Source organism: Patella vulgata, chromosome 3 (genome assembly GCF_932274485.2).
Source record: "Patella vulgata chromosome 3, xgPatVulg1.2, whole genome shotgun sequence".
Taxonomy (NCBI): Eukaryota; Metazoa; Mollusca; class Gastropoda; family Patellidae; genus Patella; species Patella vulgata.
This window is the reverse complement of record NC_065881.2, coordinates 79478930-79494027: the sequence shown is the minus strand read 5'-3', so window position 1 is coordinate 79494027 and position 15098 is coordinate 79478930. Positions and strand designations below refer to the sequence as shown.

Sequence of the window (15098 nt, the reverse complement as noted above, 5' to 3'; positions counted from 1 at the left end):
TGTAAATATTTATTAACTGTCTACTACAGCAAGAAGTAGTATGTGTATCTCAAAATAATAATATCATTATAAAACAAGTTCATATTGGGACAAACATAATAATGTTACTCGTATTTTCATAATCATTTCGCATACACACAGACATTACCCCCCCCCCTCTCTCTCTCTCCCCCCTCTTTCTCTCTCTCTCTCGGTTGCTTTTTCTGTCGATATAAAGCCATATAGATGCCTTTGCACTCCATACCCTCACTGCACTAAACATTTTTATTTTATGTGAATATTAATGTCGAGGAATAATATTGTTTTTTTAAAATAAAAACTGACATAGGAAAACCCATTTGGCTATTTCCGTTGTTTTCCTTTTATGGCAGTAATATTGAATGAGTAATTTCTGTGTATAGATTATGCTGCAATATCACATAATTACGCGTTGTTTACGTGCTTAAAATGACGTGTAGACTAAACGTGCAAACCTGGTTTTAAGAGACGGCGAATACAGAGACCATAAATTATTAATACTACTCATGGATCATATGCTTAAAGGCTTAATACCTCTCTTGTTGTAACTGAATAAAATGTCCCAATCTTTATTCTGGTCAACAAATTGCACTATTTTACAATATTCCAATTAATTGATGATACAAATTTCATCTTAAGACACCTAATTTTAAAAATTGGAAAAATTCAACTAAAAATGATTTGAAAAGCCTGAAGTAAATCTTTTCAAATGTGACTTGGATTTAAAAATATTTTTGAACCCTTTATTTTCTGGAGCTGTCAAGCCAGCAAGTGTGTTATGTCACTTTAACAGTAACTGAACTGAATTATAGATGATCTGCATGAACGCACATTGGACAAATAATCGACCTTGACAGTGTTGTCGTTAGTTAGTTGTATTACGTATACATGGTGAAATAATTTACAGTGTATAGACCAGTCAGTATATATAGGACACGGACACTAGATGTTTCGTCATAACAAACATATATAGATACACACAGTATATGTTAATCTAGTTAACAGTGGTGGACCTATTTGGAGTGAACTCTTTCAATGTAAGTTTGTATATTTCTATGTACATGTAATGTTTAAACTAAAATAATACATTAGAATATGATGTGTTTACATCGATTATTATTTGTCTACGCTTGTTTGTAGTTTGTAGTTTATGGGTTGTCACACTATAATGTTTTAGACAGCTTACCGACGTATGAAATAACAGTTCCAACACACTGGAATACGCTGAAGCTGAATTTAAAAATCAAGATGACGCTCTTTTTTCAACTCATATATAACGTTCTTCTAACGCGCTGAACGAATACATAACCTATGTTTAACGAATGAGTAACTTATTCATAACTTATCCCCAATGTAAACATAACTTATACAAGTATATTATGACAGCGTGTGCCCAACGAATGTTTAGCGTTCTTGACTTATGCGGAACTCATGGACAACTTTAGTCTAACTTATGCCTAACTTATGCATAACGTGTTGGGGCGTACTCCGACAAACACGTGAGATCAGATATAAAAGCTGAGTCTCGCTAGAACCACAAGTCATTATATGGGGCTGTCACACATTGACGTATAGCATCAGCGTATGCCGACGTATGAGTAATTTAGCGAACACGCTGGTGTACGTTGAGTACGTTATGGGTACGTTTTTAGGACGTTACGAGCACGTTGAAATACGATGGTATAAATTGTTGTACGCCGAATGCGGCCCAAAATTTTGTGCATGCACAAAATTTTCAGCGTATGCCGACGTATTGCTCACAAGTTAGGCGTCAGTTAGAAGTACGCGGCAGGTAAGTTATACCTATTTCTAACCTATAGGCAACGTACTTCTGACGTCCTTAGAACTTACTGAACGTGTTTGAAACTTGTGTAGAACGCACTGAACGTGTTTATTCACCCATAACACACTGTATGGCGCATGCAGTGGCGGCGCCAGCCGTCGGTGATTGGAGGGGCAAAGCTGGGGCAAAGGTACGAGCTTTAACTAGGGGTAGGGGGCCTCCCCCAGAAAATTTTGAAAAACAGGTTGCCGGAAATGCAGCCTGGCAGTGTTTCAGGCATTGATCGATGAGGTAAAGTGTCAAACGAACGGACTTGCGAATCACGCCGAAGCCCACTCAAGTCCTCCCCCAGAAAATTTTGAAAAATAGACTGCCGGAAATGCTGTTTTGCTGTCAGGCACCGATCGTCGAAAAAAATAGATCTGACCAGATACCGTCCGTCGCCTGATCACTAGTTTATCTGACTAGAGAACAAAATGTCAAACGAACGGACTTGCGAACCTCAACGAATTCCCCTTGTGAGCGCCAAAGTAGCGAGTCCATTGGGGACCTCGCCAAGAATATTTTGAAAAATAGGCTGTCGGAAATGCTCTACAATATGCAAGTTTATGACTGAGTGGGGATGTGGGATTTATTCACCGTAGAAGGTATTGATTACCGAAACGTATCACAAATACTTTTTTTTATTTTCTAAAATTATTGGTGGGGGGGGGGCAAACACAGGGCAGACCAGATTAATGGGGGGGGGGCATGCCCCCCTCTGGCGCCGCCACTGGGCGCATGCCCGTCTTCATTAGCCCATTGGGTGTAGAACAGTAGGACGCTAAACCAAATTTCATTTCATTTTATAACATACAAATATTGTGAAAGCACGCATGTACCTATTGTATACCTAATGTGCATAATTTACGCATTGTGAATAACTCACAATATATCAATTTCTCGATGAATAACCCACAGTATATCAATTTCTCCATGGATAACTCGCAGTATATCATTTTTTTTAGATAAAGGTTAAAGTTGTTATACGAATCATTTCATCACGTCTATTCGGTTCTGTTTTTGTGACCGTATTCATATGACGCCGTGTTCCGGGAAGATGTGGCTTTGGTAGACAGATATACATTTTGTATGTACATGACGGAAAACCCCTTTCAAATATTTTCGATACTTGTTGTCTAAGCGAATAATCCGTTTGACTTGAAATTTACACGCATTTTTTTTACATGTATCCTATCGAGACCAAGACGCAAGGATGTGTGTGCAACGTTTAACTGTTTCTGACAATTATTGCCACTATGTCTTTATATGACACCTTGTACACGCTAGAGGTTAAAATTTAAGTACATGTATAGGCCTATTTAATGATTTAGTGATATAATTGTTTTGCTGCTTGTTTGCCTACCAATTGGTGTAGCAAACTGGTAGTGAGGGGAGTTGGTTTGGGTGGTCTAGTATTCTAACGTGCGCTTTAGATCATAAGGTCTATCTTTGAGTCAAGTGACGTGTTTCGATTACCCACTTGTACCTGACAAGGAGTATGACCGTCTGCGAGTGGTCGTTAAAATCCCAGAAATAAATATGCTGTTTTGGGACTGAATAAAGTGGGCTGAACACACAGTTTGGGAACGTTCGACGTATCGAGACTATCAAGGGTCAAGGGTGAGATGATTTAACCCGGTAATCGCTTGTGACACCAATAATCCAACCAGTCAGCTGTTTGCTTTTGGCTATGGTAGTGAATATATGGTTATAAATATTTTATGGATCGGCCAATTCCCTTGACGGTTTTGAATGATTTCCGTTTAAAATACAGCCAATCAAATACATGTCACGTTTGACATCCTCAAAAGATAAAGCTTGAATTGTACATATTCATTTATTCGCTCCTACCCCAAAGAGTAATTTGCATATCTCAAAATAATATTATCGTTATAAAACTAGGTCATATTGGGACAAACATAATGTTAATCGTATTTATTTCGCATACTCAAATAGGTCTTTAGCAGCGGAGAATTCAGATCGCAAGCATGGATCAGATAGGTTAACCTTGTCACGAAAAAACCCAAGAGCGAAATCATTACATTTTACTCAACCAAAGACTAGATATGTCAAGAAATTCAAACTTGCCACATATTTTACAATTTACCCCCGACTATAAAGTTTAAACTTAGAAGATATTAGATATATAATATTGTACTGAGATCGACCAGTCCGATGTTAGAAATAAAGGACCAAGGTCGTCCTTAGAATATGTTATATTTGTGACTCAATGAAAAACCAAGATCCGAACCCAGATTCTAAAGGCACATGGACATTGGATTATACGTAATACTGGATCTTACAAGATATAAGAATTGATTCATCATGTGAAATAAAATTCTAATATCATTGACTTTGAATTTATATAATTATGCACGATCAAACATTTATAGACTGTTTTCACGACAGCCTTTAGGTTATCGTTTTCACGACAGCTTTGGGGTAATGTGTTGGAAGTAAGCTGAAAAATTTCCCCCAAAAGTACCAGGTAGCTCAAAAATTCCCCCCAAAAGTATTACGTTACAATTTATGGAGCAGCTTAGATAATACTGCGTGCTTTTAATCTAATTGCAGTATCTTGGCTATCAAAATATTTAGTAGCATAAAGAGGTTCTCAAGATGTTGGAATCGTATTTGACACAGATCCCCTTGTCTTTAACAACTCAAGCATTGGTGCTAGGATTAACAGTTGGTGTGGTTACATATTATACATTTGGAAAGAAAAAATACAAATTACCACCAGGACCATGGAGCCCTCCATTGTTAGGGCACATCTTTGGTGAGTATATATTTAGATAATGTAAATATACATGCTTGACAAGAAATGCTCCAACAGTAACTGCAAGCGTTACCTAAATATTTATTCTTCTTGCTTTATGTCCCACCCACAGCTAAATGGCCTAGTGTTGAAACACGAGTTCACGAGTTATTGCTTTAAGGCCCGGCCCCACTGCACTTACGGATGCAAAGAGGATGTAAAACGGGGGAAAAACGTGCCCTCCGTTTGAAAACGCCATGCATCCGTTGTGTACTCATTGCATACGTGTTTCATACGCTCTATCCATCGAGCATCCGTTCACTTTGATTTCATCCGCGCAAAAAGTTTTGAGCTGCACAAAACGTTTATAACGGATGAACTTTCTGCCGTGTACGATGTAAATGCGCGACATATACGAGCACCAAACGTTCCATGTCTGTTATCATCCGTTAAACGTCCACTGTATCCTCTCTGCATCCTCTGGGCATCCTCGCAACTCACATCCGCTCCAGCTGAAAACGGAAAGAGGGAGGAAAGATAAGGTACATGGAACGTCTATACATCGTTAGTAGCACGGAAATAGAAAGGATGTAAGCGTATGCATCTCGTATATAAAGTTTTCAAAAGGGACAAAGAGTTTGTATCTGGGATGTATCTGGTATATTGAAGGATGTCTGGAGTTTGTCGGAGCTGTCATCCACTTCCATCCGCTTTCATTCGCTAGGCTTCCGATGAACATCCATTTAACATCCCCGCTACATACTTCCAACGTTCGTTCTTTCCCGTTCTGTTTTCGCAAATTTTCGTCAATTTTGTCCATTTCTGGAGCGGATGAAAACGGATGGAGCCACCCCGAAAGTTTGCTCGTCCGCTGTGTCCTTTTTGCATACGTTTTGTGTCCATCGGCCACTGGGACCAGGCCTTTACTCCATCACACCCACTCAATTTCAGGCAGCCACACCTTTACCCACCATCAATCAGTAGATGTTTGAAATCCCGGTTTGTTTCCTCATCTTGATGGATGTTTCAATTTATTTTTTCCAGCAATGAATTCCAGCACACCTTTATATAGACAATTATTGGGCTGGAGAAAGAAATATGGACCAGCAATCACAATTTATATGGGTAAATTATTTTAACAATCAGTTCTAAATCTGAATTTAAAACAACCAGTAGTATTTGCTGTAGAACACAAACAAAGATCCAGCAAACCGGGGTTTGATTGGGTATAGTAAACCTAAATTCTACGAACTCAAACCGAATATAGTTCAACTCAAACCGAATACATTTTCCCATTGTGTCCTTATAACTGAAGTTGGGGGTGGGGTGGGGTGGGGGCGAATGGTTAACGCGTGCGTGTTCTGTCATTGAGTCAATTGTCGTGGTTTCGATTCCCCGGGTGTATGTGACAACCTATTCTCTAAATAGGTTATTCAAATTCTGGTCTATCAATTAGCCAAGACGTGGTTTCGATTTCCCCCTTGAACGTGGCAAGGAGTAGGTTGCCCGTTTCACCTCGTGGGTTTTCTCCGGATCCTTCGGTTTCCTCCGATTGCTAAAAACCCCCTACGCACAAGCGAATTATTGAAATATAATTGAACCGTATGTTAGTCCCGGAATGACCTAGTTTGTGTCGAGTGGACATTAAATCCCATTTCTCCCCCCCGCCCCTTATAACTGAGTTCATATAAAGTTATTTTTGTTTTTATCAGACCAGCTTCCAATTATCTCCCTTTTAAATCCCATTAATTTTATCGCTTTAAAAGACTGGATATTCCAATCAGTGTATAACGTTTTTCACGTTTTTGTAATAATAGTAATAATAATAATAATAATTTCGTTATAGGACCAATTAGATGTATTATCTTAAACGATGCTGAAACTGTAAATGAAGCATTGGTAAAGAAAGGAGCAGATTATGCCGGCAGATTTAAAACTTTTTCTGGTAAGATTACTATTTTGGAAGCGGAAAATTGTGTTCGAAGGTCATTCCACAGCGAATTCGTCTCTTTCATCGTATGTTCACATAACGAACGAATGTATTGAGCATGTAAAATAACGCAACAAAGAAGATGGCAATATTTATTAATAGAGTAATACCAACACATCTTGTCCGGGCCATCTGTATTCAACTATATATAGCTTTGGATAACTCACATTATAATGTCGCTCTTATTCGTCTACAATATCCGGTAGGGGGGTGGATGGCCGAATGGTTAGCATGTGCGCGCTGTATCATAACGCCTGTCATTGAGTCAACTCGCGTGGTTTCGAATCCCCGGTTGTACGTGAGAAGGAGTAGGGTCGCCTGTCCAGCCTCGTGGGTTTTCTCCGGGTCCTCCGTTTTCCTTCCACTGCTAAAGACCCCTACATGCAAGCGAATTATTGAAATAAAATTAAACCATATGTTAGTCCCGAAATGACCTAGTTTGTGTCGAGTGGACGTTAAACCCCATTTCTCTCTTTCTCACAATGTCCGGTTTCCTCCCACTGCTAAAGACCCCTACGCGCAAGCGAATTGTTGAAATAAAATTGATCCATGTATTAGTCCCAAAGAATCCCAACTATGAAAATACCGCTCCAATCAGCAGTGCGCATGTCCTACATGAATTGAGTGTGGCTATGCCATCCAGACCTCCCGACCTCCCGGTACCATGCCTCTGAGCCTTAACTATTTAATGTAGTAATATATTGGATAATGTATTATGATTTAACTTATTTCAGTTGAGACCTTTACTTCCGGTTATAAGGATATAGCCATGGCCGATGTTTCTCCTGCCTGGAAGCATCTCCGTAAAATTTCTCTTCAAGGTCTGAGGTAATAATGTGTTTTGTATTTAAATGTATTAATGATTAAAAGTTTGAATGTCATGGGCACCAGAATTACCCACATGTATTTGTTTTCCTTGGGTTACAACCTACCTAATAGTTTATATCTATCCATCCATGACTCAAGTAATAGTTGTTAATTTTCTAGATTGTATATTTCAGACAATATTTATATGTTGATTCAAGTGATAGTTGTTGATTTTATGAATTGTATATTTCAGACAATATTTATATGGTAGTAAACTAGAAGAGAAAGTATTTGATTCAACATCTAAAGTTATGAGAAGATTAAAAGAAGAAGAAGGTAAACCTATTGATATACAGAAATATATTGGATTGTTGGTGTGTAATTTACTTCATGGTGTTTGTTTTAACAAAAGGTAAGTCGTTGTGACCCCTGTTCGACCCCGGAAGCGGATTAAATACTTTTCAGAATTCTAAAATCACACGTAGTGTTTTCGACTAATGGCGCCGATTTCGGAATTAAAATGTCGGTCAACTAGCTTAGCATCTGTACTCAAGCGGAACGAATTATAGAGAGACAGCGTAAGTTTAGTATTTAACCAACCATCTTCTTGTGATCATGTTTCTGTTTATTTTTGTCTTATTTCAGCTTTGATATTAATGACAAGCAATTTTTAGAATTGCTACATGTCTTCGAGTCAACCAACAACGATATCGGAAATGGATTCTGGGAAGACATCATTCCACCACTTCGCCGATTTCCTACAGCTAAATTCAAACGCATCATGGGAACCTTTGATATATTTTTGAATTTCATAAGAGATGAGTATGCCGCCCACAAAGATAATTTTTCAGAGGGTAAGAACCGAATCGTGTATATTCTAAAAGATTCTATTATAAAAGTAAATGATACCCACAGCCGAATGTTTTTACGATTTAGACTTAATTAATAGACCGGGGGAGCACCAAATGCCTCCTGCTGCGTCCCTGGAAGCATGGATTACCTAAATATTGTAGTATAAAAAGCTCTGTGATAGAATGATATTTTAATATATTTGTGCTGTTTAGATTATATGAAAGATTTCACGCATTATTTCAAACTAAACAACTTGTGAATTATATGATATTTTATATATTTGTGTTATTCAGAAAATATAAAAAGATTTCACGGATTATTTGAAACAACTTCTGGATTATAGGATATTTATATCTATATATGTTATTTAGATGATGGGGGGTTGGATTGCTGAATGGTCAGCGTGCGCGCGCTGTATCATAAAGTCTGTCATTGAGTCGACTGGCGTGGTTTCGAATCCCCGGTTGTACGTGGCAAGGAGTAGGGTCGCCTGTCCAACCTCGTGGGTTTTCTCCGTCTCCTCCGGTTTCCTCCCACAGCTAAAGACCCCTACGGGCAAGCGAATTATGTAAATAAAATTAAACCATATGTTAGTCCCGAAATGACCTAGTTTGTGTCGAGTGGACGTTAAACCCCATTTCTCTCTCTCTCTCTCTATTTAGATGATATCAAAGATTTCACGGATTATTTGACACAATTTGGGGATTACATGATATTTTTATCTATTTATATTATTTGGGATATATGAAAGATTTCACGGGTTATATTTTTATCTATTTATATTATTTAGATAATATGAAAGATTTCACGGATTATTTGATACATGCCAGAAGACAAGCCATACAAGAAGATCCGGAAATAGAAAATGTAATAACAGATGAACACTTGGTACAAACATGCTCGGATATATTCTCGGGTAAGTCATAACTTTCAACAAGAAAATAAATGTTATTAATTTTATATCAATGTCTTTCAGAGAGAGAGAGAGAGAGAGAGAGAGAGAGGGGGTTCAACGTCCACTCTATACACACTATTTCATTTCGGGACTAACATATAGTTCAATTTTATTTCATTATTGCGCTTGTGCGTAGGGGTCTTTAGCAATGGGAGGAAACCAGGGGACGCGGAGACAACCCACGAGGTTGGACAGGCGACCCTACTCCTTGTCACGTACAAGTGGGGAATCGAAACCACGCCACTTTGACAATTACCGATTGGATGACACGTTGTAGCTCATTTATACTAATGATATTATTGTAAGATACATTGTTCAATTCAAACCCATTTTTCTGAATTACAGTATCGTTATAATTACAGTATCGTTATAATTACAGTATCGTTATAATTAAACTATACTGGATAGTATTTATATCGTTATAATCAACGTGTCATCTCATTTATCGGAATGAAAGAGCATCGAAATATTGACTATATAATAACGATGAAATCACAATATAGAATAATTGTTATATATCTTTTCTTTTATAGCTGGAATTGACACAACTCGACAAACTATTAACTGTTACATATCTCTCTTTTTTTGTAGCTGGGATTGATACAACTCGACAAACTATTAACTGGACTATTCTATTATTAATACAACATCCGGAAATACAGAAAAAAGTTCAAGCAGAATTAGACCAAGTACTCGGTGAGTTTTCTTTATAAACAAAACCTTTATACTGATCTATGAACAGAAACAATATAATAAAATGAAAGACTTCATCATCAAACAAGGCATGTAATTATTATTCTCTTTACGCCTCTGGACAAACACATTTCCAATCAGGTTTGACGGTGATAGGTATATGCAGTGTTGGTTAAATTTGCCCATAGTTGTTTCTTTTAATAAATAGAAGGTTTGCGACCAATACGGAACTATAACATAAACTTAAACACTTGTACAATTTAGTTACAAAAGTAACGGGTGTTATGCACCCCCCCCCCCCCCCACTTTGTCCAGATAAATAAATGGGTCGATTTGTTTCTGGAGTGGGCCGTTTTTTTTCGGGAAAATGTGCCTTTTTGCCGGAGTCCCTTACACATTAAATCAAACCAAAATCAGGCCTACAAATCCATATTCAACTGAGTCATTTAAAAATTACATAATGCTATACTTACTAACTACTTTTCAACCTAACCCCGATATTATGCCCGAAACAGTTTACGTTTATACATACATTGGCCATGTTTGTGAGAAGAAGAAAGTCATGGTAAAATACACTACGGGAATAATTAAGCTCAATATTAACTATTTGTTAGATGCTGGACAAGCCCCAACTTTAATTGACAGAGAGAGGTTGCCATATACTGAAGCTGTTTTACATGAAAGTATGAGATTGTGTCCAGTAGCTCCTTTGGGATTACCACATGCTACCCGATGTGATACGACGATCGGTAAGAGCGTTCTTAATTTCTGGAGAGAGAGCTAGAGAGAGAGAGAGAGAGAGAGAGAGATGGGGGGGGGGGCGTACGATGACTGAGATACAGTTTATTGTAGTTTGTTTTCAAATTCACCAGGATTGTTCATTAGGTCTAGAGTTGTAAATGAACGGTTGACAAAAATGGTTATCTAGACATAGTAACTACAGATTAAGGCTGGTTGTAATCGTTTATGTGTCATTTTAGCATGATGTGTCCATGATATACGACTTAATAGCTTGTTCAGCAATGATAGGGCTTACAACACAACACGAAAATATGAACCAAAGCAACACAAATTGCTTATTTTAAAACAACATTTTTGCTTCGCAAATTCGGTAAGGTTCGGTCTTATGATTTTCCTTTATCTTTATCTACAGGTGAATATGAAATCCCTAAGGGAACAATGGTCATGATAAATCACTGGGCACTTCACCACGATCCGGAGAATTGGAAAGATCCGGAAATATTCAGGCCTGAACGACTACTGGATTCCGATGGTAAATTGGCACCAAAGTCCATGTCATGGTTGCCCTTTTCTGCTGGACGTAGAAATTGTTTAGGTGAAACTATTGCTAGACCCGAGATGCATTTAATGTTAGCTATTCTGTTGAGGAATTTTACGTTTAGATGTCCAGAAGGAAAGACCGTAGATTTGACACCAGATGGTTCCATGACGTTTTTACCACGAAAATCAGACATTATCGCGGAAGCGAGAAAATAAATAGTCTGATTTGATTTCGTTGCCGAATGTGTACTTAGTTTTCGTTTAAATCTATATAGTCCTAATTGTCCTTTCTTTTATATGTTGACCATTAATTTGTATTTTAATTTATCAAACAGCTAGTCACCGATATGTTTCATTCAGAATAAATTCGGACAAAACAAGTCACCGATATGCTTTATTCAGAATCAGTTCGGATCAATTAGTCATTGATACAGAATCAGATAGAACCAAATGTGATTTATTAAGAATCATTTACATGTTCATGTTTTATACAAACAGGAATTAAGCTTATATAATTTTATTGGAATAAAAAATGGAACCTTATCGTTGTGCATCATTACGTTTTTCCATTCATTTGAAATCTCTAAACCATGCATAATATTTGTAGATTAAGTTCACTTATGACAAGTAATATATGGTTATTATAACAAATATTTATACCATTTATGACAAGTAATATATGGTTATAACAACTATTTATACCATTTATGACAATTAAAGTAATATATAACAACTATTTATACCATTTATGACAATTAAAGTAATATATAACAACTATTTATACCATTTATGACAAGTAATATATTATAACAACTATTTATACCACTTATGACAAGTAATATATAACAACTATTTATACCATTTATGACAAATAATATATGGTTATAACAATTACTAATACTAGTTATTCATATTTAATCGTCAAATCTATAACTATGTACTAGCACATAGATAATATATATGCTACTATATTTTTGTTGACATTGGAAGTTTATTTCTGGCGACGTTTAAACGAGTGTTATCTCGTCTTTATCAAGCAAAGAACTTCTGGGAACTTGCGGCATAGATGGTCCATACTTATTCCTACTCCTCACATTGTTTCGATTGATTAGACCTATTCCCACTCAACACTGCTGTAATGAAAGCAAATTTCTGTTCCAAATTATGACCGGTAAATAGTCCGATTAACAGCCAATGCCTTAACCGTAACAATATCATTTGGGTTTAAACAGAGCTCCAACGATGTTTACATAACGTTACGTCATGACTCACAAAATTTATTACGCCCAATTAACTAGAGCATAGTAGAATATTTCAGAAAAACTAATTGAGTGACAAACGAAGCTACCAAAACGGCTACAATGTAAACAATACTGTTTTAAGACAAACAGTAATGTTTGGAGACGAACGATACTTTCACCGTTTTTAATACCTTAAATCACTGTCCAAAGTTTGAGGAAAGACATTGGATTAAACGAACGGCTGTCATGTTGCTGTACTTAGGAGAGATTTGATTGAACTGGAAGCACAGACACACTCCCGCAAAAGCTCAAGTATCAGAAGTAAATCTAGCAATGGCCAGGGAGAGATTTCTCGGGCTATCGCTTCAGGAATATGATACTTATTATAATGACAAATTTCTAGACCCTCACGTGTTGTATTTAATTACATTTTAAGCTTGTAATCAATGGTTTATAGAGTATGAATACTGTTATTGTTACACCCTCACATGCTGTATTTAATTTCGTTTTAAGCTTGTATCAATGGTTTATAGAATATTGAATACTGTTATTTTTACACCCTCGCGTATTGTCTTAAATTACATATTAAGCTTGTAATCAATGGTTTATAGAATATTAAATACTGTTATTTTTACACCCTCACATTTGTTATATTAATAGTTTAAAACAGACGAGCAGCATTGTAAATATAATCCTAATGTCTACCTATTGCATACGCCACGGGTCTTGTATACATATTGAGTTGTATAATTACCTAAAAATCCTCGAATGAACTGTGGGAGGGGGTATAGTGATATTTATGATAAGCATATCTGAAACAAAGTCTTAACAAACAATGATTGGTTGATATAAAACGAAACATAGTAGCCTTCGCCAACTTGGGTTTGGACGTATAGTTCATAAATCCCGATGGTTTGTTGTCGATGGAGTATTTGCCAATACCTCACATATAACCGACAAAACGTCGAGGACATCTCCCATTTTGTGTGATTTATACAGATTTTTATTTATTTTGTACCACCATCTTAAGCCGTCTAACGCATAGCGCACAATACGCAACAACGTAGACGATTGTTGTCGCCGACATTGAAACATCTTCCTGGCCGCGGATATTTGACACGTTTGATATGATCACTAGGCGACAACATAAGCCACAAGTTTGGCGATCACACACAATATACAAACTGTCCAATGTTCCGTCTTGTGACACCTCGAATAAACTTGTTTTTGTACACGAGAAAGAAAAAGCGAGAGAGAGGGAGAGAGAGTAACGTGTACTCGTGATTCAATTCAATAATTCGCTTGCACTTAGGGAGAATACCCACGGGGTTGGTCATCCGACCCTTCTCCTTGTCACGTACAAGCGGAAAATCGAAACCACGGCACTTGACATAATAACAGACCTTATAATCTAAAACTAGACTCCTGTTATTGTATAGAATGTCGGGTATTGTCCAAACAATATCAAACAATTCACGTCAATATATATACAGAGTACAAACTATAATAAAAAGTATTGATACTATATTGTTCTTTTTCTATTATTGATTTATATTTGTTGTTTCCTGTTGTTCTTTATTTATCGTAGCCTTGATGTTCTCTCTAGATTTACACAGTGGTATGCAAGCGTGACTTGCAATTGTACCATAAGAATGCAATACAGTGAAACTCTAATACCGGAAAACGACGCTAAAATTGATGCTTATAAGGTGGATCTAATGGCGAGAACAGGGGACCGCGCCATATATAATAACAAGCATAACACCCTGAAACCGGACAAGGCAAAAACACTGGCATTGTCCGACATAAACAATATGAAATCAGTAAATGTATCTTAATATATGGATCCACCTTGGTCAAACATGACACGGTCCCGTTCACTTAGGTAACAAAGGACATTAAATATGATTGTTCTGGTAGGCATTGAGCTTCATATAAATGTCTGTTTTCACATACTACCTCAATTGTTCGTCTTATCCAAAGGAAGGCGGATAGGTATAATCGCACCTGTGTGGACAAGATTCCCACTTTCTCATTGCGCGATAACTCTAAAAATGCGAATATTACCATACGAATATAACAAAACGAAAAAAGTGTTGCGTTAATGAGATGTTAAACCCAAGGCCTCGCCCTTCTTTTCTTTTTGATTTGAAGCATTTCTATGTCCAAGGTCCTGGTGAGTTCAACTATAGTGTTTAAGTCTATTGTAACTATCAATAACTAGGGCGGATATATGTAGGAATAGATCAAGACAATAAATATGTTTTTGTCGTATTAATTTGGACTCGCTATTATACATGTACATTCTTTAGAAACAGTGAAGATTGTAAACATATACACTGGACTCGAATGTAAAGTAATTTAAACATGTTTCGGCCAACTTTTATACTATTTTTTATATAGGCATTTTTTTGCCATTGTAGTTTTCGTGTGGTGGCGAGTTGGGTGCCCGAGTGATTTAATGCGTACATTGTAGATCATATGCAAGTCAAAGAATTTATCCTAGCTTTGTACGGGTCGAGAAGTATGGTCGCAAGCCTAACTTATTTGGCTATTTCTGACTACTTAAGTTTCTTCTCACTTCTAAAAGTCTCTTACTGGTAAGTGCATTTTTAAATGAAATGAAATGGGGTTTAAATTCCCACTGTTCTGCTCCGACCGGGCTAATGAAGACGGGC

The 15098-nt window shown here is 37.0% G+C and overlaps 1 protein-coding gene across 1 annotated transcript; it reads left to right on the top strand.

The window, feature by feature from the left end:
* Window positions 1–897: 897 nt before the first annotated feature.
* On the top strand, window positions 898–13060 carry LOC126814398 (steroid 17-alpha-hydroxylase/17,20 lyase). The gene is made up of 11 exons (XM_050539496.2): window positions 898–1055; window positions 4418–4622; window positions 5646–5726; window positions 6448–6546; window positions 7326–7419; window positions 7652–7810; window positions 8044–8252; window positions 9041–9166; window positions 9797–9901; window positions 10513–10647; window positions 11052–13060. Exons 2-11 carry the CDS (start codon window positions 4463–4465, stop codon window positions 11393–11395), a joined length of 1512 nt encoding a protein of 503 aa, XP_050395453.1. The 5' UTR covers window positions 898–1055; window positions 4418–4462; the 3' UTR covers window positions 11396–13060.
* The last annotated feature ends 2038 nt before the right edge of the window (window positions 13061–15098 follow it).

Bases quoted from the DNA above. Each gene is read 5' to 3' on its own strand.
- LOC126814398 (XM_050539496.2), top strand. From the start codon at position 4,463: ATGTTGGAATCGTATTTGACACAGATCCCCTTGTCTTTAACAACTCAA. The intron at 7,811-8,043 runs GTAAGTCGTTGT...GTCTTATTTCAG, and splicing joins GGTGTTTGTTTTAACAAAAG to CTTTGATATTAATGACAAGC. The intron at 9,167-9,796 runs GTAAGTCATAAC...CTTTTTTTGTAG, and splicing joins ATGCTCGGATATATTCTCGG to CTGGGATTGATACAACTCGA.